The sequence below is a fragment of the Colobus angolensis genome, unplaced genomic scaffold (assembly GCF_000951035.1).
Source record: "Colobus angolensis palliatus isolate OR3802 unplaced genomic scaffold, Cang.pa_1.0 Scaffold27, whole genome shotgun sequence".
In the NCBI taxonomy this organism is placed as follows: domain Eukaryota; kingdom Metazoa; phylum Chordata; class Mammalia; order Primates; family Cercopithecidae; genus Colobus; species Colobus angolensis.
Window position 1 is genome coordinate 3,871,854 of NW_012115932.1, and position 27,825 is coordinate 3,899,678.

General features: G+C 40.2%; 1 protein-coding gene across 4 annotated transcripts in view; it reads right to left on the reverse strand.

Moving 5' to 3' along the window:
* Positions 1-1,921: 1,921 nt before the first annotated feature.
* PWWP2A (PWWP domain containing 2A) overlaps positions 1,922-27,825 on the reverse strand; it is a 55,888-nt gene continuing 29,984 nt past the window's right edge. For 2 of the 4 annotated variants that reach the window (XM_011947696.1, XM_011947698.1), the window contains one exon: positions 18,357-20,386. In XM_011947696.1, the coding sequence (XP_011803086.1) occupies positions 18,703-20,386 (1,684 nt within the window). In that variant the 3' untranslated portion in view covers positions 18,357-18,702. Of the gene's footprint in view, positions 4,210-6,779; positions 6,900-18,356; positions 20,387-27,825 lie in introns of those variants that run through there. The other 2 variants (XM_011947697.1, XM_011947699.1) reach the window with 2 other exon arrangements.

Consider the following 27,825-nt stretch of genomic DNA (forward strand, 5'->3'; position numbering starts at 1 on the left):
GACATGGGGGCAAACACCTGTAATCCCAACTACTCGGGAGGCTGAGGCAGAATTGCTTGAACCCAGGATGCAGAGGTTGCAGTGAGCCGAGATCGTGCCACTGCACTCCAGCCTGGGTGACAGAGCAAGACTCCATCTCTAAATAAATAAATAAATAAATCTCATTCCAATTAAGCAAAGATTTGGCAGCATGCTAACCACTAGAGAAAAGGATCCTTAAAAAACAACATATTCTGGCCAGGCACAGTGGCTCATGCCTGTAATCTCAGCACTTTGGGAAGCTGAGGCGGGTGGATCACCTGAGATCAGAAGTTCGAGACCAGCCTGACCAACATGGAGAAACCCTGTCTCTACTAAAAATACGAAATTAGCGAGGCGTTGTGGCACATGCCTGTAATCCCAGCTACTCGGCAGCCTGAGGCAGGAGAATCGCTTGATCCCGGGAGGTGGAGGTTGCAGTAAGCCAAGATCACGCCACTGCACTCCAGCCTGGGCAACAACAGTGAAATTCCATCTCAAAAAAAAAAAAGTCCAGGCACAGTCGCTCATGCTGTAATCCCAGCATCTTGGGAGGCCGAGGCGGGCAGATCACCTGATGTCGGGAGTTTGAGACCAGCCTGACCAACATGGAGAAACCTCATCTCTACTAAAAATACAAAATTAGCCGGGGGGTGGTGGCACATGCCTGTAATCCCAGCTACTCGGGAGGCTGAGGCAGGAGAATTGCTTGAACCCGGGAGAGGAGGGTGCAGTAAGCCAAGATCATGCCATTGCACTCCAGCCTGGGCGACAAGAGCAAGACTCTGTCTCAAAAAAAAAAAAAAAAAAAAAAACTCTTTATTCAAATAATTTCTTATTCTGAGAAAAGAATCATGGCCAGGTGCAGTGGCTCATGCCTATAATCCCAGCACTTTGGGAGGCCGGGACAGGAGGATCACTTGAGTCCAGGAGTTTGACACCAGCCTGGGCAACAAAGCAAGACCTCGTCTCTATTGTTTAAATTAAAAAAAAAAAAATCTTTACCTGAAAGAGGAAAAGTGAACTTACGCTTTCTTATGTGAAGGCCAGCATCGGTAAGATTTTCAGTTGCATCTATGGGTTGCATCACTCATTCCCTGCATCTTGTAGGAGTCGTGTCTATAAATATACTGATATACATGACCAGGATCAGTGTGAGTCTCCTGTAGGCCCTCTCAGATAATAAGCACATGGCTTGTTAATCTTCCCTGGTTCTCTCTGTTCCATTTTCATTAGTGAGACGTTTGAGAGAAACAAGATATTAGCAGAGCCAGATTCCTGTGGTCTCTTTTTTACACTTCATTTAGATAAACTGAAATGGGAGAATGTTTGAGATTAAAGCCTTCATGTACTCTGGAATAACAGGCAGCCAAAGGATTGCCTTTCTGAAACAGAAAAGAAAGTACACTGACCTAAGTTGCTGGGCCAGTCCTGTGAACTGTCTGTAGGTTTGAAAAGGCTCATTTCTCCTGATAACCAAGTGTTTCTGATTCCTAGGCCAAACCCTCCACCTCTCACTGAATGTGCTGGGCTCTTCAAGAAGCGACCATCTGTCCACAAGGGCAGGATTCCTTCAAATTAAAACAAAGGAAAACAAGACAAACCCAGCAGCAGGCATTTAATTACATCCAACACTGAAGGGTAGGTTGTTTCTGTCAAAAAGCAGTTACGTTTGTGCACAGGGTCCTAATTAAACTGTTCACCCTTTCTCTATCTTTGGTCATAAAGAGGTCCCATAAAATCTCCTAGTGATTAGAAACCTACAGGTTGTTCTCCTTCAGAAGCACTGCTACTCAAAACAGCTCCCTGAAGTACAGCCAGTGATTGAATTTTAATAGCAAAAAAAAAAAAAAAATTTAAAAACTAACTCCTAAAAAGTAAACATAGTTTTTAAATAACTAAATTTTTAAAAAATCAAAGACTTTATTGGATAAAGGTTACACAACATTCTTTAACATTTAAAACTCTGAGCATATTTAAGATGAGAAACAATTTTTATCATTCAAGTCTACAAAACAAAATAGGCTTATGAAGATTGAAATACAGACAAAAGGTAGCATGAAGCAAAGCTTAAATATTAAGCAACTAAAGCAATGAAAGTGAAATAGCAACATGGTAGGTCTAGATTTTAAATACCACCAAGTTTCATTTTTTAAAAAAGGAAAATCTGGTTTGCAACAAAACACCTTTGAGAATATGCCATGAGAAAAAAAATATATTTATATACTTAAAACCTGATCTCTCCCAATTCTTTTGCTTTATATTATTACTTCTTGGTCATTTCCATCACTCTACACAAATAAAGAATTCTAAAGCTTAATTAAAAATCTTGATTATACAATTCATGTATAATTCCACCATGGTTTGGGAGTTATCTGGTTCTTGAAGTGAGCCTGAAAGGTACTGCTGGTGTTATGTATCTGAAAGAACAAGACTGATCCAAAACAAAGCCCTAGACCACATAGAGTAGGGCACCCCTATAGTATAGTTCATGTCATCTTTAGAACTCCCTGCTGCTACAGTTCCTGAGCTGATTTTTTTCTGACTTGATAAAATATATAATGACTTCATAATATGTAATTTTCCAAACAGACAATTGTAGAATGCAATAAAAACTTCAAATTATTTGCAGTATAATTAGAATTTGCATTAAGTTCATTAGACACAAGACTGTCTGCCTCTTCTTCAAGTTGTAAAACAAATCATAGGTATATTAAATGTTTTAAAACTCACCCAGAACCCTTTGTTAATCCTGAGTCTGGGGTTATTAGGTAATTCCAAACTTACACAGTAACATTATGGAAAGTCTGACTACTTGAGCCAAGTGCTCAGTTACCTGTTATGTTGCTTCATATGAATTTTAAGGTTTTATATTTTTTGGCATATTTTCCCTTTTTTGTAATAAGTAATCAATATGGATTATCTTTCTGGTTTAAAAAATAAATCAGTATTGCCACTAAAAAACTTGTTTTATTATTATTAAAAGTACGGCACCATCAAATATAAAATGCCTTAAAAATGTAGTACTAACAGGTCCATCTGGTTTTCTCATGTTTTCTCCATTCATTAAAAAAGAAAAATTAAGGTTTTTTATAATATTTACCAAAGACAGGAAAAAAATTACAGTCTCTATTAGTAAGAATTCATGCTCCATGCATGAAAAGTTTGACACTGTTTTAAAGGATCCTGTTCCTGCCACTTGTCCCCCAGGGCCAAGTCCTACTGACACCTGTTAGAATTTCTTGCACTTAGGAGGGGCTCTGTGGAGAGAGGTTCACATCAAAATTTAGACGTTGTCACCTTTTTTGAACTAGATAAAACCAGTAAGGATACAGACAATAATAAAAGGCTTTCCAACTCAGCAGAATTAAGAACTAGCTCTTGGAGTATACATTTGCACTCCAAGATCAACACTAGCCTATCCTCTTTGAGTCAAAATTTGAAAGGTAAGAATGTAATTATGAAAATGTGCACAAAATGTTAAATACTAGTGGCAAATAAATATATCTTAATATGTTCTAACAAGCAAACATATATTCAAGATAATACAGCCCTGCTTTATTAGAGAAGGAAAAGATCCAGATTTTGTTTGTGGGGTAGGGTGGGGCACTTTGCTATCCTTTCAGCAGGATGTTATTTTCTGTCGTTTCTACTGGCACCCTGAAGGAAACACTGGCCTTGGCATATGTGACTATTGCTGTTTCATAGAAGAGCCATTTTAGAAATACCTTTGCTTGTATCTGAACTGATTAACCTAAACCTTGGAGAAAGCACAAAGTTTAAGTATGAAAAATAATTCAGCATTTCTGCGTCATCCCATGTCTTTTAGGCCTGTCCAAACTGTACTGATAAGAACTTCACATTCAAAAGAAGTTACTGTCAGTGTTTCTTCATACATAAAATTCAAGTGAGTTCTTGTGTGTGTAATTCACATCATGTTTCTCCTCATCTCATGCATGATTTATTGCAATAGTTTATTTTTTATAAAATATTCCCTAATACCTTTTCTTCGGTTTAAGATAAGACAATTTGCAAGTGCCCCTTTATAGACTTGTTTTTAACCACTGCCTTAACATTTACTTCTTAGTGCAGCTTTAAAAACTCCAATTTCATTCAGTCCTGATGCTCTGGTGTTCTCTGTGTCATTGTGGTACAGGTCCATGAAACCAGCAGCCTGCTAATGTCTTTGTGCTGAAATATAGTAAAGAAAAGGAAGAAAATGTAGTTAAGCACAAGTAATTATATGAGGAAAAGATGTCCTTGTTGTTTAAGCCCTACATAGACTGTGGGATCACACCTGATTTTTTCTTTTAAATCGGTTAAACCTGACCGATGTTGTTTTGAGAAAACAACTTACTGCCACTCTAAACCAGCAGAAATATTCATGTTATTTCTGAAGTATTATCAGGCCAGTTTCCAACACAAGTAAAATGGCTGTCATCTTTACATAATCAATGTGCACTTGAGTGTTTTTTTAAAAATACCCTTGCTTATAAATATCTGCCTAGTAACAGGGGAATTTTAACTTGGTTCTTTATATCGCCATTTCACAGTATAATGCTGTGAGAGTCAGCTTAGTTGCTGGGGACTGCTATGAAGCACCAACGGCCCTCTACTAGCACAGACTAGCCTACAGTTTTAGCAAATTTATAAACAGAGCCAGGCTATGTACAAATCAGCAGCAGGTTACACTGTCCACATACTTGCAGAGAGTAAAAAAAGAAGGGAGTGGAGGGTGCCTCCCCAGAAGTAGACACAGCATATCAGAAGGCATCAAGAGCACCATTTTGATACTAGAAGACAACACATGTACACTGGTTAGACTGACCAGTATCCCTTGTTATACCAGCAAACCTGATTATCAGCAGAGGCCTCTTCACCATACCTCCAACAAGAAGCAGGACTCCAAGCGCAGTATTTATAAAGGGCAGGGCTTATAAAAATTACTGCTAAATAGCATGACCAGAATGACCAACACTACCAACCTCCCTCTAATACTACGAAGTAGAAAGATGCCCACGGAAACCTTCTACAATCCCTGGTTATGCCTCTCAAACCTGAAAACCCAAGTACCAACACGAGTTTCAATTCCAAAAGAGATGATCCGTGGAAAGAAAGATGAATTTTTTGGTCAAATGCATTTTTAAACCAAAAATGGTATTTCAGTGGAATAATAACAGACACAACAAACACAATGCAACAAGGAAAACAGAAAAACCACCCCATCCTTCCCATTATTTAACTTCCAAACATTTCACAGGAGGTATCTTCCCCATGATTTGACATAACTAACTTGATTTTGTGTTGCCTTCCGGTGTTCCCATGCTTCCTTCGCTTACTAAATTAAGGCCTACAAAATACATTTCACAGGGTATTCTATCACGTTTCTCCTCAAGCAATGAAAAGTGACCTCTAGGGACAAATACTACACACATCAAGATGAAAGATGAATGTAATCCTTCTGGAAAAAAAATCAAAAACAAAAAAACAATGATTTATGCTGTTTTGAAATTTGACATTGAGCTCAGTTTTTACTTTCTAAAACTAAGATACTGTGCTAGTATGATTGCAATACTAATAGATTTAGGCTCACACAGAACTTTGGAAGCAAATGTTCCCATTTTATAAACTGAAAGAAAAAACGGTAAACACCCAATCCCATGTACAATTCCATTTCCTTCTATTTATGACTCTCAATATTTGGCTTCAATTTTAGAGAGGCCTGTTCAAGTTCAGTTAAAATCTATGGCAGGAAAGGCAAGGACTCAAGCAGATCTTACTATTCCTATGAGAGGTGCAGAAAAATAAAAAACACTATTCCCTCAAGAGATACGCATCTTAAGGGTAGCTACCACTCCTACGCAGATAAGTGTCCAAAATCCCAACTGCAATCTCTAATCCAAAATTTGCCATTCTGACCCAGTTTGCAAATTACAGCTTCCATGCAACTATACAGTTCTTCACTAGCTGTACAAACACCAGAGGGTTAAACAGCCTCACTTCAAGGAAGCAATAAAAGTAGTAAGTTTCAAAGCAGTGCAAATACACAAAAATCCCTAAACTTTTCCTACCCTATAAGGGCCCAAAATAAGCCTTTTAGGCATTATCCAAGGAGTTATTAATAAATGTACTTAAAGAAATAGACTATATTTCAGCACTATCTTTTACCATCCTCTCAGGGGTTATTAATAAATATACTTAAAGAAACAGACTATATTTCAGCACTATCTTTTACCATCCTCTGGAATTCTGAGTTGCTTTATGTAAATGATAATGGTTTTGAGACTAACTCACTAAGAATATATATACATATGTGTTCATATATATATTGTTATATATATATACAGTTAAGAAGTAATGACTAAGAAGTTTAATGAATATAGAAGTGACAAAAAAAGACTGAGATAGTGAAAAGATAAAAGAAATCCAGTATTTTTGACTTTCCATGGAGACTCAGTTGCTATTTGACATAATTCTGCAAGGTCACACCCAACTTCTACCACCCTAAGAGAATCTGCTCTCAATTCACGGAAGCTCACAGGAGACTCCTGTTTTTTGGCACGGCAGGTAGTATCAATGGAAAGTTATATTCATTCATTAAAACTATCACCTACACAAGGCACACCGGCTACCAAGGTCAATGAAAACTAAAGAAAAAGAACTAATGAATTCTTTTAAGTCTAGCCTAATCTACTTCAGGAATGATTAAGTGATGACATGATGCCCTCTTCACTTTGTGGCAGGGCTTAAAACAGACAGACCTGCCCGTTTCACTGTTAACTTCAATGCTCCCAGTCTGAATCCACAGTGGTCTGTCAGACACTGTAAGGGAGCAGCAGGACTCGTCACTGTCTGATGTAATAGCTGCCATTTGTTGAGACCTATGGTAGAAAAAACCAAGTTAACAAAAATAAAGCATTCAAGTTTTTTTAATCCATCCATTTTACCAAAAATAGTTTTAAAATAAGACCAAAATTCAGGTGAATTTTCATAACAAATTTATTCTGGATAACTTGCTGGCTTCACAGAAAGAGAAGCTTTGGTACTAAATGAAAACAGACTTAAGAGCCGTGTAGACACAACAGCCTTGGCCCAGAGAGGGCACTCTCCGGCTCAAGTCAAATCCACAGCAAGATGCCATGGGGCACACCAAGATTCTGCCCTCCAAGCAAACTTACAAATGAAAGGGGAAATGCTAACTCACACTGGGTGTTCCTAACAAAAATTTCTTACTAATCTCATATTAGCCTAGTGCTGAAGAAGTCCTGATCTTCTCAGTCAGTATTCAAAGATAAGGCTGAACCTGTCATCCCTGTCCACATTATATGATTAATGAGCTCAATGACTTTTTTTTTTTTTTTGAGACAGCGTCTCGCTCTTGTCACCCAGGCTGGAGTGCAGTGGCGTGATCTTGGCTCACTGCAACCTCTACTTCCCAGGTTCAAGTGATTCTCCTGCCTCAGTCTTCCAAGTAGCTGTGATTATAGGTGCCCGCCACACCTGGCAATTTTTAAAATATTTTTAGTAGAGATAGGGTTTCACCATTTTAGCCAGCCTGGTCTCAAACTCCTGACCTCTGGTGATCCACTCGCCTTGGCCTCCCAAAGTGCTGGGATTATAGGCGTGAGCCACCACACCGAGCCTCTTTTGACCCTTTTTAGCAAAATGACCAAGCACTGCCTGAACCCCTTTCCACTTTAATCCCAATAACCGCACTTGCATACTATTCAGGACCTAAATTTACTGTGTGAGGTAATACCTCGTTGAAATAACAGTTATAACAAGATAAGCTTTTTTATGACACTTAAGCTTTCAAAACAGACTTCAAATACTAAGCATAATTTAAATGAAGGACTGCTATCTTAAGCCTAATTTTTAAACATATTTGCTTGTTTGCTTACTTTCCTAACTATAAAAAACAATTCACCTATCACATCAATGTAGTCAACTCTGGGATCATTAGTTAGATAACATCTAGTCTTTATAATAATTGTTTTTTTTAATCCTAAGTTAAAATTAGAAGCAGCAGCATAATATGAAAACCTTATAAAAGGCTTTTCTGACTCATTGAAAAGATTTTGTATACACCTGATCTAGAAAAATAATTCCCTCTGAATTTTAACTCAGGGGAAAAGAATTTTTTAGGTGAGATTTAATAATGAGGTATTTATCCTTTTGTTCATGGAAAAACTTAATATACTATCAACTATAACCCAACAGCAATTACACAATAAGGGAATCTGAGCGCACTAAAGAAATTATCTTTTGAGGCCAGGCGCGGTGGCTCAAGCCTGTAATCCCAGCACTTTGGGAGGCCGAGACGGGCGGATCACGAGGTCAGGAGATCGAGACCATCATGGCTAACACGGTGAAACAAAAAACTAGCCGGGCGAGGTGGCGGGCACCTGTAGTCCCAGCTACTCCGGAGGCTGAGGCAGGAGAATGGCTTAAACCCGGGAGGCGGAGCTTGCAGTGAGCTGAGATCCGGCCACTGCACTCCAGCCCGGGTGACAGAGCAAGACTCCGTCTCAAAAAAAAAAAAAAAAAAAAAGAAATTATCTTTTGAACCTCTCCCTCTACAAGTAAAACTTGTTAGGTTTCAGCAATCATTCTAAAGAATCTCCTTTTCAACTTTAAGCAAGGAGAGTCAAGATGTATCAAAGAATGATCTCATCTTTCCCTGCGCAATTCCTCACCTGCAACCCCCTGAAATGCCAAAATATTAACAAGCCAGTCCCTGGTCCACAGTGCCTGGCCTGTGAGTCTTTTGTGCTAATGTTTAAGATAATCTTCCCCTCAATGCTTTTAGGGTCTCGAGGCTTTTCTTTAGAAATTTACCACTAGTACAGGATATCCATTAGGAAGAGCCAAGGAGACCCAGCTGTGATGCAGTAAGTGGAGGGAGAGACCTATGAAAAGGCGGCAATTTCATCGGAAATTACTTATTTTGTCCTTTGAGAGAAAAGTTTAAGTGCAACAATGGCAACTATTATTGGGAAGCAGCAGAACTGTAACAGGGCAAATCAGAACAGGGTAACCCTCAATCTCCCTCTTAGTGTGCACGAAAGAAGTAGAGCTTATGCTCTTAAAGAAAGCCCACAATTAAAAACTAAAATCTTAAGAGCACTGACATGTACCTGTTCTCACTGAACACTCCAAATGAATTTTCTTAATACAGTAAAGCATGATGCAACATGAACAATCAGGAAAAGCATCAACAGTGTCTCCTCTTACAATAGCCCTTCTGGCTTTCTCACCTTAGTGCTCTTTTTCTAACCAGCTCTTTCACTAGAGTTTTAGACAAACTGCACGTACTTCTTCCCAGTATACCAGGACGCACACCAAGATGTGCCACTCCCAGCCAGATTCCTTGCTAAAAACTACACTGCTGCAGTAGATGACAGATTTGTGATTAAGAACATCCCCAAAAGGAGCCATGGGTAAAAATGACTATCCTCGGGAAAATATGGCCACACCACACACAGATCAAGGCCTTGGAATGTGTGGCATTTCCCTCCTAGAAAGAGGAGACAATCTACTCAATCATACAAGCAGCAATAAAAATGAAAATGTTCAAATCCTTTTTCACCATACTGCAAAACATTAAAACAGTAAAATGCTATGGTCCCAGGGAAACACGGCATCTATGCAAATCAGCTAATTTACCCAAAAGCTGACAAATGTGGCTTTGTAGTTCTAGCACATTTGTGAAGTTCTCCTAATAGGACCTCCACTACATTGAGCACTACAGCTCAGATACTTCTCATGTGTCATGGAAAGGATTCGGGATGTGCAGGGCATCTGAGATGGTCATCGGTCATTAGGACGTGTCTGAACCAGAATTGCTCACCATTCATTCACAAGAAGACAATCATTTCTCCCCATGCCAGGCCCTGTGCTTGGCATAAGGGAGAGGAGAATAGGAAAGTGAGTACCAGATCACTGAAATTTGTGTGTTAAATAAATGAATGGGGCAAGAGTTGAAATATGTTAACACAGGTCTCCTTTAACCATAATCCTCATGACCTTCGATTCAGTTAACCTCTACAAATGCCTATTAAAACCAGTGAGTTCATGCTACTTCCAGAGATTTGTGAATAATCATACTATGATTCTCGAAATTTTCAGGTACGAATAATATTGTTATAACATATTTTCATTTATACTGAGTATATGCTGCAGAATGATAGTATCAAAAGCTACCAGAATTGACTGTGCAACACAAAGTGATTGCAGTGGTAGTAATGATAGCAAGTATTTACACAGCCTCATGCAAGAAATTTTTTTATCGCTCTAAATATTCTTTTAAATTCTCACAATTACCTTATGAGGAGATATGATTATTCTCCCTATTTCACAGGTGATGATATTGGGAGTAACCTGCCTAAGATCACATAGTTTGTAAGTAGCTGATCCAAGTCAGGCTCTGAATCCAGCAAATCTGGCTCAAGAGCTTGTACTTTGAGCCATGTGCCTGAAAAGTGAAAGGGAATGGTTCTTTGCTCAATAAAAGCCTGCTATTAATCACTACTGTTGCAAAAATCTTGTGTTTTTTACAGACAGGGTCTCACTCTGTTGCCCATGCTAGAGTGCAGTGGCACAATCATGTCTAACAACAGCCTCAGCTTCCAAGGCTAAAGTGGTTCTCCCACCTCAGCCTCCCAATAGCTGGGACTACAGGCGCGCACCACCAAGCCCACCTTATTTTTTCGTATTTTTTGTAGAGACAGAGTTTCACCATGTTGCACATGCTGGTCTCAAACTCCTGGACCCAAATGATCCTCCTGCCTCAGTGTCCCAAAGTGCTAGGATTACAGGCATGAGCCAAGGCGCCTGGTCCTAAAAATGTTAATGAATGCTTAAACTCACCTGCATCACTGGCAAGTCATATATATACTCCTGAGTATCCATTTCTATCTTTTACACTCAACTCGATGACATTCTCACATTACAAAAAATTTTTCCACAGGCAATAAAAAAATTCCATCGTATTTTACCTGACACTCCTAGGCTTTTTCAATAGCTTTTAAGTGAATCTAAATGAGGGACACTGTGGGATACAAAATTACCTTAAATAGTAAAAAACAAAACAAAAGAAAAAACCAAGAAGCCCTTGCTAAACCCTGATACGCATTTTATTTATTTTTTTTTTTTGAGATGGAGTTTCGCTCTGTTACCCAGGCTGGAGTACAGTGGCACAATCTTGGTTCACTGCAACCCCTGCCTCCTGGGTTCAAGTGATTCTCCTGCCTCAGCCTTCTGAGTAGCTGGGACTATAGGCACCCGCCACCACGCTCAGCTAATTTTTGTATTTTTAGTAGAGACAGGGTTTCACCATGTTGGCTAGGCTGGTCTTGAACTCCTGACCTCAGGTGATCCAGCGGCTTTGGCCTCCCAAAGTGCTAGGATTACAGGCGTGAGCCACTGCGCTCAGCCCCTGATATGCATTATAATTACAAGGTTTTTAGTTGAGAAGAGGAAAAAAGTGTGATCATAACAGGCTAACACTTCAGTTATGAAGTACTTGGCTTTTCCTTGTAGATACTGACAACCAGGATAGAAAAAGTTACGAGATGTTTTAATCATGGTTTCTGGTTAAGACTCAGATTTCCAGGCAGTATAAGGAAGTAACTGCCAACTTTTTGTTTTTGTTTTTTTTTCGAGATGGAGTCTCGCTCTGCCACTCAGGTTGGAATGCAATGGCACGATCTCGGCTCACTGCAACCTCTGCCTCCCGGGTTCAAGCGATTCTCTTGCCTCAGCCTCCTTAGTAGCTGGGATTACAGGTGCGCACCAGCACGCCCATCTAATTTTTGCATTTTTAGTAAAGACAGGGTTTCACCACGTTGGTCAGGCTGATCTCGAACTCCTCACCTTGTGATCTGCCTACCTCGACCTCCCAGAGTGCTGGGATTAACAGGCATGAGTCACCATGCCCGGCTGTCACATGTCACATTCCCTTTTTTTGAGATGAAGTCTTGCGCTGTCACCCATGCTGGAATGCAGTGGCATGATCCTGGTTCACTGCAACCTTTGCCTACTGGGTTCACGCCATTCTACTGCCTCAGCCTCCCGAGTAGCTGGGACTACAGGCACCTGCCACCACGCCCGGCTCATTTTTGTATTTTTAGTAGAGATGGTGTTTCCCCATGTTGGCCAGGCTGGTCTCGAACTCCTGACCTCAGGTGATCCGCCTGCCTCGGCCTCCCAAAGTGCTGGGATTACAGATGTGGGCCACCGCATCCAGCCTTTATAACCGTCACATTCTTATGACACAAAGAAACCTCCATATTTAAATAATGACTGTTTTCAACTTTTTTCTTTTTTTAGACAGTTTCACTCTTGTTGCCCAGGCTGGAGTGCAATGTCGTGATCTCAGCTCACTGCAAGCTCCGCCTCCCGGGTCAGGTTCAAACAGTTCTCCTGCCTCAGCCTCCTGAGTAGCTGGGATTATAGACATGCACCACCACACCCAGCTAATTTTTGTATTTTTAGTAGAGATGGGGTTTCACCATGTTGGCCAGGCTGGTCTCGAACTCCTGACCTCATGATTCGCCCGCTTCAGCCTCCCAAAGTGCTGAGATTACAGACGTGAGCCACCACGCCTGGCCAGAATATCAGAAATGTGAAGAAACAATATTTAGCTGGGTGCAGTGGCTCATACCTGTAACCCCACCACTTTGGGATGCCAAGGCGGAAGTTACTGTTTGAGCCCAGGAATTCAAGACCAGCCTGGGCAACATAGTGAGACCCTGTCTCTACAAATAATTTTTTTAAATTAGTCAGGTGTGATGGTATGTATCTGTGGCCCCAGCTAAGAGGCTGAGGTAGGAGGATCGCTTGAGCCTAGGAGGTCGAGGCTGCAGTGAGTCATGATTATACCCCTACAGTCTAGCTTGGGCGAGAGTGAGACCTTGTCTCAAAATATATAAATATATATATATTTAATTCACCTTTAAACCGAGTTTGCAATTGCTCTGTTTTTAACATCAAAGCTTTATGGGCTGGGCACAGCAGCTCACACCTATAATCCCAGCACTTTGGGAGGCCGAGGCAGGCGGATCACCTGAGGTCAGGAGTTGAGACCAGCCTGGCCAACATGGTGGAACCCCATCTTCCTGCCTCGGCCTCTGGAGTAGCTGGGACTATAGGCATGAGCCACCATGTTCAGTCTCATAAATATTTTGTCAATTTTGAATATGGAAATCATTTAAATTAGTAAATGGAATTAAACCACTTTCCAAGTTTTATATACCATCACAGTTTTTGCCATATTTTAATAATATATATACTATTTTTTGAAATTGACTTGCTTTTTCCACTTTTTATGTCGGTAAAGTTAATGGAAAACAAATATGCCTTGATATAAAAGTTTACATTACTGGAAGGGAACAGTTTTAATCAAAAGCAACTAACTACTCGGTAAGTACAGTCACACTAATTCACCTAAAATTTTGGCAGTTACAGTTCTTAAAAATGGAGACACTGGCCGAGCACGGTGGCTCATGCCTATAATCCCAGCACTTTGTTGGGGGCCAAGACGAGAGGATCACTTGAGCCCAGGAGTTTGAGACCAGCCAGGGCAGCAAAGGCAGACTTTGTCTCTACTAAACATTTTTTTAAAATTAGCCGGGCATGGTGACACGCACCTGTAGTCCCAGCTATGGTGGGGGTAGGGGGCTTGAGGTGGGAGAACTGCGTGACCCCAGGAAGTCAAGGATGTGATCTCGCAACTGCATTCCAGCCTGGGCGACAGAGTGCGACCCTATCTCAAAAAAAAAAGTTGGTGGGGGGGCACCGATTAGCATTGTAAGCTACAGTCATTTCCTTGTATAGGACTACAGATTGATCAGGAAGGAATCCTGGAAGTGGGGCAATGCCAGCAGCATAATCCAATCACACCACTGACCAAGAAAAACACTCGTGTAACTTAATTTCCAACACCGTCTAGAAAATGCCATCCCAGATTTAAAAGATTTCTATCAAAACCAAATTACAGATGGAAGGTGGTGATGGTTGAACAACACTGTGAATGTACTTAATGCCATAGAACTGTATAATTAAAAATGATTAAGATGATAAATTTTACATCTATTTAACCACAATTTTTCAAATACCACACAAAAAAATAACAGTGCTCCATTAATATAACAAGGAGAAAGTGATTTCCACACAATGCCACAAGGAAAGGCCAAAAAAAAAAAAAAAACCTGTTTGGATCTATAAATGTTAGGTCTCTTACTTGAGTAAAGATAAGACAAAGAGTTGTTTATCTTATGTTAGTGTCAATTATCCATGGTAATGACACCAAAATACCCTGGAAAACTAAAAATATACAGATCAGCTATATCACTGTGACTTTAAACTTCCTATTCCTTCATTGAAAATGGCACAACAAAGCATATTACTATTAGCTAATGCTTTCATTTTTTAATCCTGTTCATTTGTTGAATGAAGGAATACAGTAAATCTACACAAACTGTGTATCTGGAATATGAAGTGCCTATTAACTAAATCAGAACCAGGTAAAGGTAACTAATGTACCCCCACTGTTTTATTTTCTCCTGGAAATTGGCATGGCATCCTGTTTCTGAATTCCCTTACATCCAGCATGTTTTTTGTTTTGTTTTGTTTTTTGAGACAGAGTCTCACTCTGTCACCCAGGTTGGAGTGCAACCTCCGCTTCCTGGGTTCAAACAATTCTCCTGACTCAGCCTCCCAAGTAGCTGGGATTACAGGCATATGCCACCATGTGCAGCTAATTTTTGTGTTTTTAGTAGAGACGGGGTTTAGTAGAGACAGGGTTTTGCCATGTTGGCCAGGCTAGTCTTGAACTCCTGACCTCAGGTGATCCACCTGCCTCAGCCTCCCAAAGTGCTGGGATTACAAGCATGAGCCACCGTGCCCAGCCATATCTGGCATTTTTTGAGAGATTGTTTTAATAGCTGTAATATAAGAACAATACCAAAACAAAAACTACATTTGCCTCAACTTAGAAAATGAGCCTTCATCCTCTCTGGAAAATTCCCTATTGGAGGCCATCACTAGACACAAATTCCTGACTCAAAACATTAATTTTTCTAGACATCTGCCCATCTCTTCAGCTGTAAGTACTAATAAAAGTGAAAGCATGCAGCACAGACCATAGAAAATTCACAACTTCAAAGGGAAAACCTAATTTTAGATAAATTATAGACTTAAGGTATTTCCAATTCCCAATTGAGTTATTCTACAGACTAGTGACCTTTTCAACATAACCAATTTTTAGAAAAGTACAACCTGCTTAAATAGGAGTGTAACTCAATTTAATATTTTGCAATTTAGATACTCAGGCTCACTAATGAAGATCTATTCATTTAGTTGATTTTATTATCAGTTCCCTGTTCTTTGCCTCCAGTCTGTTATCACATCAAAATTCCTGCTTTTTCAACTTAGTACCAATCTACAGTTACTATTTACAGATTTCTTCCCCATCAAAACCATCTAGGGACACACCACCAAGTCATACAAAAAGGCTTCAGACTAATGAATCCCACTTTCGCTACCTCACTGATATATAGGGTTTTTTTCAGAGACAGGGTCTCACTCTTGCCTAGACCAGAGTGCAGTGGTGCGATCACAGCTCACTGCAGCCTCCAACTCCTGAGCTCAAGCCATCTTAGCCTCCCAAGTAGCTAGGATACAGGCGAATAGCTGGGACTATAGGTGTCCACCACCATGCCAGGCTAAGTTTTTATTTTTCTGCAGAGATGGCAGGGGGGACAGGGGTCTATGTTGTCCAGACTGGTCTCGAACTCCAGGCCTCAAGCAATCATCCCACCTTGGCCTTCCAAACTTCAAGGAATATGGGAATGAGCCACCGCACCTGGCCTCTCACAGATAATTGTTTGTGGTCTTTGGTTCCACATCTGTAAATGAGAGTTGAATGGATGTTCCTTCCAAATGATTAGTCAGCTTCCTGGTCTATAAATTCTAGAAAGTAAAAAGGGAAAAATACTCTGATGCTTTACATTTCTGAGAATTTCCAGAAATAAGGACATTCTTAGCTTTCACAACTCTTCCTTCACTTGGTTTCTCCCCTTGCCAATCCTTTGTTTTAGCCACGACTCTTACTTAAGCCGCAGATTTGGTCTAAGCCAGTTTACTCCCACTGCAAAGGAAAAAAAAATACCCACTTCTGTTATCTCCATATCAAGAATAACTGCCTTTTATCGTTTCAAAGAGAAATATAAAGTGGCTATAACTACCCAATTCAACTATATCTCTATCTGCAGTAGATACTGGACAAATGTATCTAAGACATTTCCATTGGAATAAAAGTTTTTAATATTCAGCTATTAGAGTTTAGAATACACATTTAAGATTAGATTATTTAAAACTTGCTTCCCTACTGACACTACAAATGAAATATGCCAGACTGCCAGTTTAAAGCGAAGGGGTCATTTAGCATAATATCATTTGTGATACGCTCAACCTTTTCCTCAAAGGTGTGTTCTACAAAACTGAGTGTTATTTTTATATTCAACAATCATGATTTTTTTTTCTTTCTTCTCTTTCCCCATGGCTTCTGAAACAAATCAAATTTGGTTTATGCCACAAGAGCACATTTACCAAGCACTTGACCATATTAGTAATGTCCACTTCAAACCACTGTTAAGATAAAACTCACCCGGATCATTACACACAGCCTTGGAATTACATGTTTTGGTGACTTTTAAGTCTTTCTGAACTTTAGATTTCAAACTTTTAAAAACACCTGAATTAACAAGTTCATTAATCTGAAACAAATACTTGGAAAATCTTTTAGGATAGTTCCTTATAACTTCTCAACCACACTGTGAATTTCAATCAAATACTTTTTTAAGTATAGTTGTTTCTGTTTGCAGGAAAGAATATGTTCTACTCAAGTGAAACATGTTTTTAAATTGTGTGTTTATAATAATCAAAAAGCATTGAGCTCCCCAGAAGAAATTCCACTTGCTTTTGCAGAAATTCGTAACCAGTTCATAACCTTAAGAAAGCTGACAAGACTATTGACTTTCAACCGCCATTAATCTTTTCATTATGCGTTCCATAACTATTTCAAATTGGATTTAGAAATCCACAAAAACTGCTAACACTTTTAAATTTCTAAAAGTATTGAAATTAGATATCCAAAAGTTGTTAAGACACAAAACATACGAAAGCAACTTTAAAAATCTTGAGATAAACTTGCCTCCACAGCAAATCAGATATATTTCTCACTACTAATACAAAGCTAAAAATGGAAAATAAGAAATCAAATCTTAGGGATAGATGGACCATGTAGAAAAATAGTAAGCTAAGTTACTAGCCCCAAAAGCAGTGATATATGAGGCAGAAAACCAAACAGAAGAGACCGGTTGTAATTACCCAAATGTAAAAAAAGGAAGCATGTGATGAAATATTAAGGCTAAAAATTAAAATTCACACATTTATGAGAAATTGGCAGGAAGGGGGTATCAAATCTAAAAGCATTATCAAACCTCTATACTATAAAATCTTATTTTGAGAATATACTGATTCAGCTCTCATTATTTGAAATTTTCTTATCTCAGATAATATACTCCCTGATAGGGCAAATAGCAAAATAAAAGTTTGATTTTTCATCTCTTCTAAACACTCTTACAAAGAATAATTTTCTACCATCTTGAAATTTTTCAAAGCTTTTTGAGAAACACACACAAATAATTTGGATTTAGTTGATTTTATTTAGTTTTTTTTTGTTTTTTTTTTTTTTACATTTCAAAGCATTATACAATTACATTTTCTCATTTTCTGACCTGCAAACAGATACCTTAAACGGAAATTATTTTGTTTTAATTATCAAATTAGGTACATCCAAAATGCAACAATTACACATACGACAATTAATTCACAAAGTGTAATTTTACTGGGACATATCCTAAGAATTTAGGAACAGCCAGTCAGGAGAAATCTGACCAAATTTAGCAATCAACTATTTACAAATCCAAAATCAAACCTATCTAAACTCCCAAACCAGAAGCTTGAAAGTATTTATTAAATCCCCACCGGACGAAAGACAGTGATGACTAACACCTATCCAGTCTTGACAGTTTTAATCCCAAACACTGGGCTATTTCCCCAGTCTGTAACTGAATAGCAAGCATCTGTTTGTCAAACACCTAACCATCTAACTTTTACACCATTATGCGCATAAGAAGGCTGTGTTCATTATTTAAAAAACAAGTAGTCATTAAATATCCACACTATTCCCCCAGCTCACCAAGCCCTTACTGCAATCCCAAATATGCAACCTGTGTCACACAGTGACAGGCTATATTTCATATATATATGTATATATATGTGTATATATACAGTATTAGGTACAAATGGCAATTAACAGTCCCTACAAAAATTCAATTTCAGTTGAGGCTATGGCTCCTATGCCTTGGGATGGTTTTGAACTTCAAAACTGAAAAATACTGCTAAAATCTCATTTCCTTAACACAAAATTTGATTATATGTTCAGTTTAAGCTTCTCAGTCTAAAAATGGCTATAAGGTAAGTATTAAAAAGCCAGCCAACTGAGTGCAACTTCCCTCTCCAATCTGGCCAAGCTATTTCGTAGAAATTATTCCTAACTAGACTAGAAAATCTGTGGTGACTTCCAATGAATGGTCTTGCCTACCTTACTGTCCATGTTCACGTTTCAAACTGTGTCAACAAAGCCCGCACTTCGGGGGTCAGCTGCTTGGCAGCCTTAGCTGCCTCTGTGATAGCCTTGCGATACAAGCCCTTTCTCTTCTTATTAAAGCGTGACTGGAAGTTTTCTAAAAAGGGGGAGAGTTGTGAAAGAGCAAGGAAAGATGTGGTTGGAGACCCAAACCATGAAATACGGGCCTCCTGTCGGACTAAAAGGCCATTATCTTTCCGGCTCACAGTTATAGTAAGAATACGGGCTGGCCACCAAGGGAAGCCATATATCTTGGCCCAAACAATGTCCCCTACACATATGGTCCTGCCATCTGGTGTGACGCATTTAGAGACGTTTTTGGAAAAGACTTTCATTTTCAAGGAATTACTGAGCTTTTTCTCTTCCTTTGAAGAGGAGGAAGTGGAGGAGGTGGAAGGTGCATGCATACTGCCTGGAGGAAAATCAAAGCTTTCAGAAGAACTACACTCAGAGTTGGAAGATTTCAAATCATCTGTGCTATCAATGCTACACACTGAAGCACTGGAGGAGTCAGATTTCTTTTGATTTAGGGTCATATAAACAGAGATATTGTTTTTGCTGCCCTTTTTGCCCAATGTCTGTGGTTCATCCTGCTCACCAGGCACATGCACTTCATTTGAGTCCTGAACCTCACTGCTGGCCTCTTCAGGGCCTTTTGAGGGACTCTGATTTTCTGAAGGGGCCTCACCTGCTGAGCGGGTAGAGGTGCAGCGAGACTGGGGCTTGGGTGCCATCTTGCCACTCCGCATTTTCTCAAGTCCTGTCTTCAGAGAAGAGTCATTTTCTTCATTCCTGTACCTCTGTGGTTTTAAACGAACCCGGGGTGGAAGGGAACCTGAGCTAGGATTCTGATATCGACGTGTGAAATGGACTTTTGAATGTGCATTTTTGGAAGTAGAGGTTTCATTTTGCTTCTTTTGTGCCTTTTCTTTGGCAATTTTTAACACTTCCCGAGCTTTCACATGATCCATGTTCTTACTCTGGAGAACTTTTTTAGTACTTAACTGAGCTTTTGATGTATTTGCCTGAGCAGAAACTTTTACGACTCTGCCTCTGCTGTGAGCAATATTTGAAACCTTAACCACAGCATTTCTTTTCTGGCTTTCATTTTGGTTTTTCCCATCCACTTTATGGTCAGTTTTCAGTTTTTTGTTCACAGTAGTTACACTTTCATTTCTCCGTTTTTTATCTTCATATTTAGAAGAGTCACTTACACTACTACCTTTTCTAATTTCCTTTTTTTCAGCAACAACACTGTTTTTACATTTATCACACAGAACTTGCCTGGGTCGTAGTTTAATAGCATTCATTATTGAAGTGGGTTCTTCCCTGTACATTTTTCGTTTGGGTCGCTTAATTTTCCGAGGAGGTGGCTGAGGTATTGATTGGTTATATGTGTCCCTGATAAACAAAGGGGGAGGATAAGGTGCTCCTTCATGGAAGAGAGGTGGTGGTTTGGAAGTCCACAGGCTTTCAGCCAAACTCAGCTCGGGATGCGGGACAGGAGAAGGGTCATCAGGAACAGCACCATTTGCTTCACACTTGACTTCTGTCCCTTCTTGGAATGTATTACTTTGGAGCTGCATGGCTTCTGGTTTATCCTTATATTCCCTTTTGGGAAATACTGTCACAGGGATACCATGGGGCCCAAACCTTTGAAAGAAATGAAAGAAAAAAAAAGACATTAAGTTAACATCTATAATTCAATTTCTTAAATGTAAACAACACCTGATGCTTATTTACATAACCTTTCCCGAAAACTACTTCATATTAAAAAACAAGAACACAAATATCTACTATCTCTTCCCCCAAAAGTCCAGAGACCTTCATTTCTTTAGGTCCTATATTTTTGGTAAAAACAAACAGCTGCCCTAAGCAATGCAAGAATAGTTGACTATACTTAAAATAGGTATTTCCAGTATTGAATCAGAAAGAATGTTTTCTCAGACAGCTTTATGTTAAGCATCACATATATTACATTCACTGAACCATAAACAACATTTTCAGTAAATGCAACTATAACTTTTGTGAAACACACATATATTTCTTCCTCTGGTTATAACGGCTTTCAAAACTTCCACAAAGCAAATTCAGCCTTAACTATCCAAAACTATTTAATGAGTAAAATCCCATCTCAAATTTATTGGTTAATCACTGAAGATTCAAAGAAAGTTGCTCTTTTACTCTTGCATCCTAACTAGTTACCTATTCTGTCTCCGAAAACACAAAAATATCAAGAACTCAGATACTCAAACTACTTCCGAAGCACATAGTTAGAGCTGTGGCTTTCTAACTTTTTAAATCATCTCATATTAAGAAATATGTTTGCACTGCAATCCAATAAAAACACTTATGAATGTATACATGCATCCATATATACATAAATACACAAACTTAAGCAAAAGTTTCACCAAGTACTTAACTGTGTATTTTGTGATACATAATTTCTTTTCTACTCTGGTCTACTTCATTTGTTTTAAGGCTAGTCAGACCCATTAAACTGATTTGAAAACTGTTACGGCTCCAGACCCTGTTTGCACACCACGGTACCTAATACAAGTCTTTAAAATTCTCAGTTTTTAATAACCTTATTTGATAGAGTTAGAAATAACAGTGTTTTGGGCTGGGCGCGGTGGCTCAAGCCTGTAATCCCAGCACTTTGGGAAGCCGAGACGGGCGGATCACGAGGTCAGGAGATCGAAACCATCCTGGCTAACACGGTGAAACCCCGTCTCTACTAAAAAATACAAAAAACTAGCCGGGCGAGTTGGCGGGCGCCTGTAGTCCCAGCTACTTGGGAGGCTGAGGCAGGAGAATGGCGTAAACCCGGGAGGCAGAGCTTGCAGTGTGCTGAGATCCGGCCACTGCACTCCAGCCTGGCCGACAGAGCGAGACTCCGTCTCAAAAAAAAAAAAAAAAAAAAGAAAGAAATAACAGGGTTTTAACGTGCCTGGGCTGAATACCAAGAACCTGATCCTTAAAATAAACCTTAAAATAAACTTGCTATACTAAGTTTTCTTCACATAAAATCAAATCACGCTACCAAATAATTTCACTATATATGTTAGCATGTTGACTGTATGCACTATTTGATTCCAACAGTATCTAATGCAATACAACTGTAATGCCAATCCTGTAAGGCAAAGGGCTTAGATCTAAACCCAAAGATTGGCTTCAGGTAGTCAGTCACGTGGAACCTGCAAAACTAGATGCCAATGTTCTATATATATCTATTTTTCTACATTACAAATCTTCAGTGTCCAGATTCTCCAAAATGTTTAAAAAAAAAAAAGACAGGATCTCACTCGGTCATCCAGGGTACAGTGCAGTGGTACCATGACAGCTCACTGCAGCCTCAACCTCCTAGGCTCAAGCAATCCTCCCATCTCAGCCTCCCATGTAGCTGGGACCACAGACACACGTCACCATGACTGGCTAATTTTAGCATTTTTTTGTAGAGACAGGGTTTCACTATGTTGTCCAGGCCAGAGCTCAAGCAGTCTGTCCGCCTCAGCCTCCCAAAGTGCTGGGATTACAGATGTGAGCCACCGTGTCCAGCCGGAAATGTCCTTATGCTCCCAAAAAGGTTCAGAATACCTTTGCTAGGAAGAACTCTTGATATTAGGTACTAACAGCTGTGGACAAACTTAAACGTGGGCAGGATTTACAAAGAGCCAGCATATACCAGATACTATTCTAGCACCTGAATATTTTTTGCCCAAAGTCTTTGTTAGCTTGGCTACCACAAACCAATAACTTACAGCAAATACTTATAAAACATAAAAAGGACGCCGGGCGCGGTGGCTCAAGCCTGTAATCCCAGCACTTTGGGAGGCCGAGACGGGCGGATCACAAGGTCAGGAGATCGAGACCATCCTGGCTAACACGGTGAAACCCCGTCTCTACTAAAAATACAAAAAATTAGCCGGGCGAGGTGGCGGCGGCGCCTGTAGTCCCAGCTACTTGGGAGGCTGAGGCAGGAGAATGGCTTGAACCCGGGAGGCGGAGGTTGCAGTGAGCTGAGATCCAGCCACTGCACTCCAGCCTGGGCGACACAGCAAGACTCCGTCTCAAAAAAAAAAAAAAAAAAACATAAAAAGGAAAGGCTTTTTTACCTACGGTAGGAAAAGATTAGGTCTCGGCTAGTCCAAAAAGGAAAGGTACCCTCCTATTGTATCAGACTGCACAGAAAGTTGCTTTCTCCATTCTAACTTCTGGTAACCAAGTGTTTGCTTCCTGACTACTTAACTCAAAGTAACTTTAAGCATTTAACGCTTTCTTACACAGTACACAGGAGCTCATTAACCACTTTTTCAAAAGATGACAGGACAAAAGAGGTGCTTCTTGTGTTTTAATGTAGAACCAACATAAACAATGTGACTTATTTGATGTAATACCACTACTTGCATTAACAATAACATTTTCTAACTCGTAAGAAGACATCATTTTGCCTCCATCACACATTCACATGATGTTTCAATAGCTGAATGAAGAGACGTGCCCTTCCTCTTATTGATTTATAAACTTTTTTTATAGAGACAGAGTCTCACTCTGTCACTCAGGCTGGAATGCAGTGGTGCAATCATGGATCACTGCAGCATCAACCTCCTAAACTCAAGCAATCCTCTCACCTCAGCCTCCCGAGTAGCTGGAACTACAGGCACCTGCCACCATACCCAGCTCCCTTCCTTTTATTAGGACTAACTAAACCATACTTACCTTAATGTTTGAGGTGAATTTTCACTGCTGTCTTTTATCAACTGTTTGTATCCTCTAAACTCATTTTTGCATGTGTAAAATAAAACACTATTTTCAACCTAAAAGGACTCAGATAAAGATCAATAGGTCAATACACGGCAGCCATTTTCCTTGGCTAAAATTTACTTTATTAAATTTGCTTCATGTAAGTGATTTAATCTTATTTTCAAACTAATAACCTAAAGCCTGAGGCAGTGGCTCACGTCTGTAATCCTAACACTTTGAGAGGGTGAGGTGGGCAAATTGCTTGAGTCCAGGAGTTTGAGACCAGCCTGGGCAACACAGGAAGACTCCATGTCTCTACAAATAGAAAAATTAGCCTGGTATGGGGGTGTGTACCTGTGATCCCAGCTACTTGGGAGGCTGAGGTGGGAGGATTGCTTGAGCCCGGGAGGTCAACGCTTCAGTGAGCAATGTTCGCACTATTGCACTCCAGCTCGAGCAACTGAATAAGACTTTGTCTCAAAGGAAAAAAAAAAAAAAAAAAGGCCACGGGCAGTGACTCACGCCTGTAATCCCAACACTTTGGAAGGCCTGAGGTCAGGAGTTTGAGACCAGCCTGGCCAACATGGTGAAAACCCATCTCTACTAAAAATACAAAAATGAGCTGGGCGTGGTGGCACGCGCCTGTAGTCCCAACTACTCGGGAGGCTGAGGCAGGAGAACTGCTTGAACCCGGGAGGCAGAGGTCGCAGTGAGCCAAGATCGCAGCACTGTACTCCAGCCTGGTGACAGAGAGAGACTCCGTCTCAAATAAAATAAAAATAAATAAAACAAATACAAAAACAAAAAACACCTAATAATTTACTAGAGGTTTTTTGGTGGGGGGGTTGTTTTGTTTTTTTGAGACAGACTCTCACTGTCGCCCAGGCTGGGGTGCAGTGGCGCAATCTCAGCTCACTGCAACCTCCGCCTCCTGGGTTCAAGCTATTCTCATGTCTCAGCCACTTGAGTAGCTAGGATTACAGGCGCATGCCATCACGCCAGGCTAATTTTTATATTTTTAGTAGATGGGGTTTCACCATATTGGCCAGGCTGGTTTTGAACTTCTGGCCTCAAGTGATCCACCAGCCTCAGCCTCCCAAAGTGCTAGAATTACAGGCGAGAGCCACTGCAACAAGCCAATTTTGCTCGAGTTTAGGGTCCTTCCCATATATTTAATTCATACTCTCAATGCAAGTATAGCCCAGCCAATTACTTTACAGCTGTTTATATCAAGTAATGGAATCTGGTATGTTTATCTTTATGAAGTTCAGTAAGAATGTTACTATTTCGCAACTGGATTGTTTTTATGCTGTTCCCACATAAGCATACAAAATACCCAAGTGTTAAATGCTTTTAATAACATAAGGAAGAAGCACCTAATTGTATAATGATGAGTGAAAACTGTAGTGAAAACTACAAAAAGGGGAAAAAAGGGGAAATAAAACTGGTAATTGTGTGTGGGTAGTGAATGCCTAGCAAAGCAGAAAAATGTATCTAAATAATAATAAAACATCCTCAAAGGACCAAAAAGATAAATCACTTTAAGAAATGGGGATTGGCCGGGCGCGGTGGCTCAAGCCTGTAATCCCAGCACTTTGGGAGGCTGAGACGGGCAGATCACGAGGTCAGGAGATCGAGACCACCCTGGCTAACACAGTGAAACCCCGTCTCTACTAAAAACTACAAAAAACTAGCCGGGCGAGGTGGCGGCGCCTGTAGTCCCAGCTACCTGGGAGGCTGAGGCAGGAGAATGGCGTGAACCCGGGAGGCGGAGCTTGCAGTGAGCTGAGATCCGGCCACTGCACTCCAGCCTGGGTGACAGAGCGAGACTCCGTCTCAAAAAAAAAAAAAAAAAAAGAAATGGGGATCACATGTCTTCGCTTCATCTCAGTACTCATGCTGTCACCCTTACACAGATAATACCTAAGGCAGTGTTACCAAACTAAGGATGGAGACATTAATTTTGAAATCAATTTCAGGGGTCATACTATGATTAAAATAAAATCAGAGTGTAAAAGTAGAAGTAAATATCTGTAACTGCAATGAATCTGTTTCATACATGTATATAAGGATATATGGATCCAGATGTAAAACAGATTTCTAACTAGGCTAAAATGTTTGAGAGCCACTAACCTATGAAACTATAAACTTAATAAGAATAGAAAGCAGAAACAAAACTATAGTCCCTTAAAAACCCTAATTTCTCCCAGCCTGCCCAACATGGTGAAACCCTATCTCTACTAAAAGTACAAAAATCAGCCAGGCGTGGTGGTGCACGCCTGTAATCCCAGCTACTTGGAGGAAGGCTGAGGTTGCAGTGAGCCGAGATCATGCCACTGTACTGCAGCACTCCAGCCTGGGTGACAGGGCAAGACTCCATCTCAAAAATAAAAATAAAAAATAAAAATAAAAATAAAACCCTAATTCCTCAAGTACAATCTGTGAAAAAATACATCACAACTCCTCGGAGTGTTTGCAGTGGAAATTCCTAAGCCCTGCCCAAAACATAAACATAAAACTTTCCTACAGTGGAACTGGGATCTGGTATTTTAGCAAGCACCTTGGCTTTAGCTTTTCCTAAGGGAAGACATTTATGTCTCATGTGAATGCTTACCAAGATTTTATTGAACAAGTGTTTAGGTGAAAGGCTGACTGGTATCCCTTGCTTTAAGTTTTCCAAAAGAACTTTCTACAAATACTCCCAAAAAGTTGAGTAATAAGATACTCTATCCACTTTGTACAGCATAAAGGCATGTGTTAATGTGACTCCTAACCCTTATCCACTTTCAGTCTTTAACCACTACTCAAAGATTCTAAAGTAAAACAATCCAGGTATTATGGCTTAATTAAAAATATTGCTACTGTCTGCAAATCTGTAATTCTTTGAAAATAAAACTTTCTGTGAATCTGTTATTCAACAAAAAAAATTTCTTTCTAATTTAATAGAGAAGCAGTCTCCCTATGTTGTCCAGAGTAGTCTTGAACTCCTGGGCTCAATCAGCCTGCCTTCCATAGTGCTGGAATCAGAGGTGTGAGCCACCAGTCGGCCTCAAAATTCTTTTAAAGTAAATATCTTCTTAATAATTTAGGAGTAAGTGCCAAAAAAAATGTTTTGTTTTGTTTTTTCGGAGACAGAGTCTCACTCTGTCACCCAGGCTACAGCGCAGTGGCCTGATTTCAGCTCACTGCAACCTCCACCTCCTGGGTTCAAGCAATTCTCATGCCTTGGCCTCCCAAGTGGGTGCGTGCCACCACGCCCAGCTAACTTTTGTATTTTTAGTAGAGATGGAGTTTCGCCATGTTGGCCAGGCTGGTCTCAAACTCTTGGCCTCAACTGATCGGCCCTCCTTGGCCTCCCAAAGTATTAGGATTACAGGCATGAGCCACTGCACCTGGCCAGTGTCAAAATTTTTTTAAGGGGGAAGAACACTAGGGTTTAATAGTTACTTTGTGTTGCCGGGCACAGTGGCTCACGCCTGTAAACCCAGCACTTTGGGAGGCCAAGGCAGGTGGATCACCTGAGGTCAGGAGTTCAAGACCAGCCCGGCTAACATGGTAAAACCCCATCTCTACTAAAAATACAAAAATGAGCAAGGCATGGTGGTGCACACCTATAGTCCCAGCTACTGGGGAGGCTGAGGCAGGAGAACGGCCCTGGGAGACAGTGGCTGCAGTGAGTCAAAATATCGCACCACTGCATGCACTCCAGCCTGGGTGACAGAGTGAGACTCCATTCTCAAAATAATAAAAAAAATAAATAAAAATTAGCTAGGCGTGGTGGCACATGCCTGCAGTCACAGCTACTTGGGAGGCTGAGGTGGGAGAATTGCTTGAGCCATGATTGCACCACTGCACTCCAGCCTGGGTGACAGAGACCCTGTCTCAAAAACAAACCAAAAAAAGGTCATGAGCAGGAATGGTGGCTCATGCCTGCACTTTGGGAGGCCAAGACGGGAGGATAGCCTCAGGTCAGGAGTTCAAGACCAGCCTGGTCAACATAGCCAGATAGTGTCTCTACAGAAAAAGGAAAAAGAAAAAAAATAATAATACCCAGATTCATTTTTTATTTTGAGCCAATGATTTTAGAAACTACCTTGTCTTACAAACAGCAGCAGACTAAATCACAGAAGAGGTAAAATTGAAGCAAGCTTATTGTGGTTCATATTTCATCTCTTTGTAAGACTGGTTACGATGTCAAAGTTTAACCTGAGAAAAAATGAAACAGCTAAATGCAAAAGAAAATTTTACCACTGACCGGGTGCGGTGGCTCAAGCCTGTAATCCCAGCACTTTGGGAGGCCGAGACGGGCGGATCACGAGGTCAGGAGTTCGAGACCATCCTGGCTAACA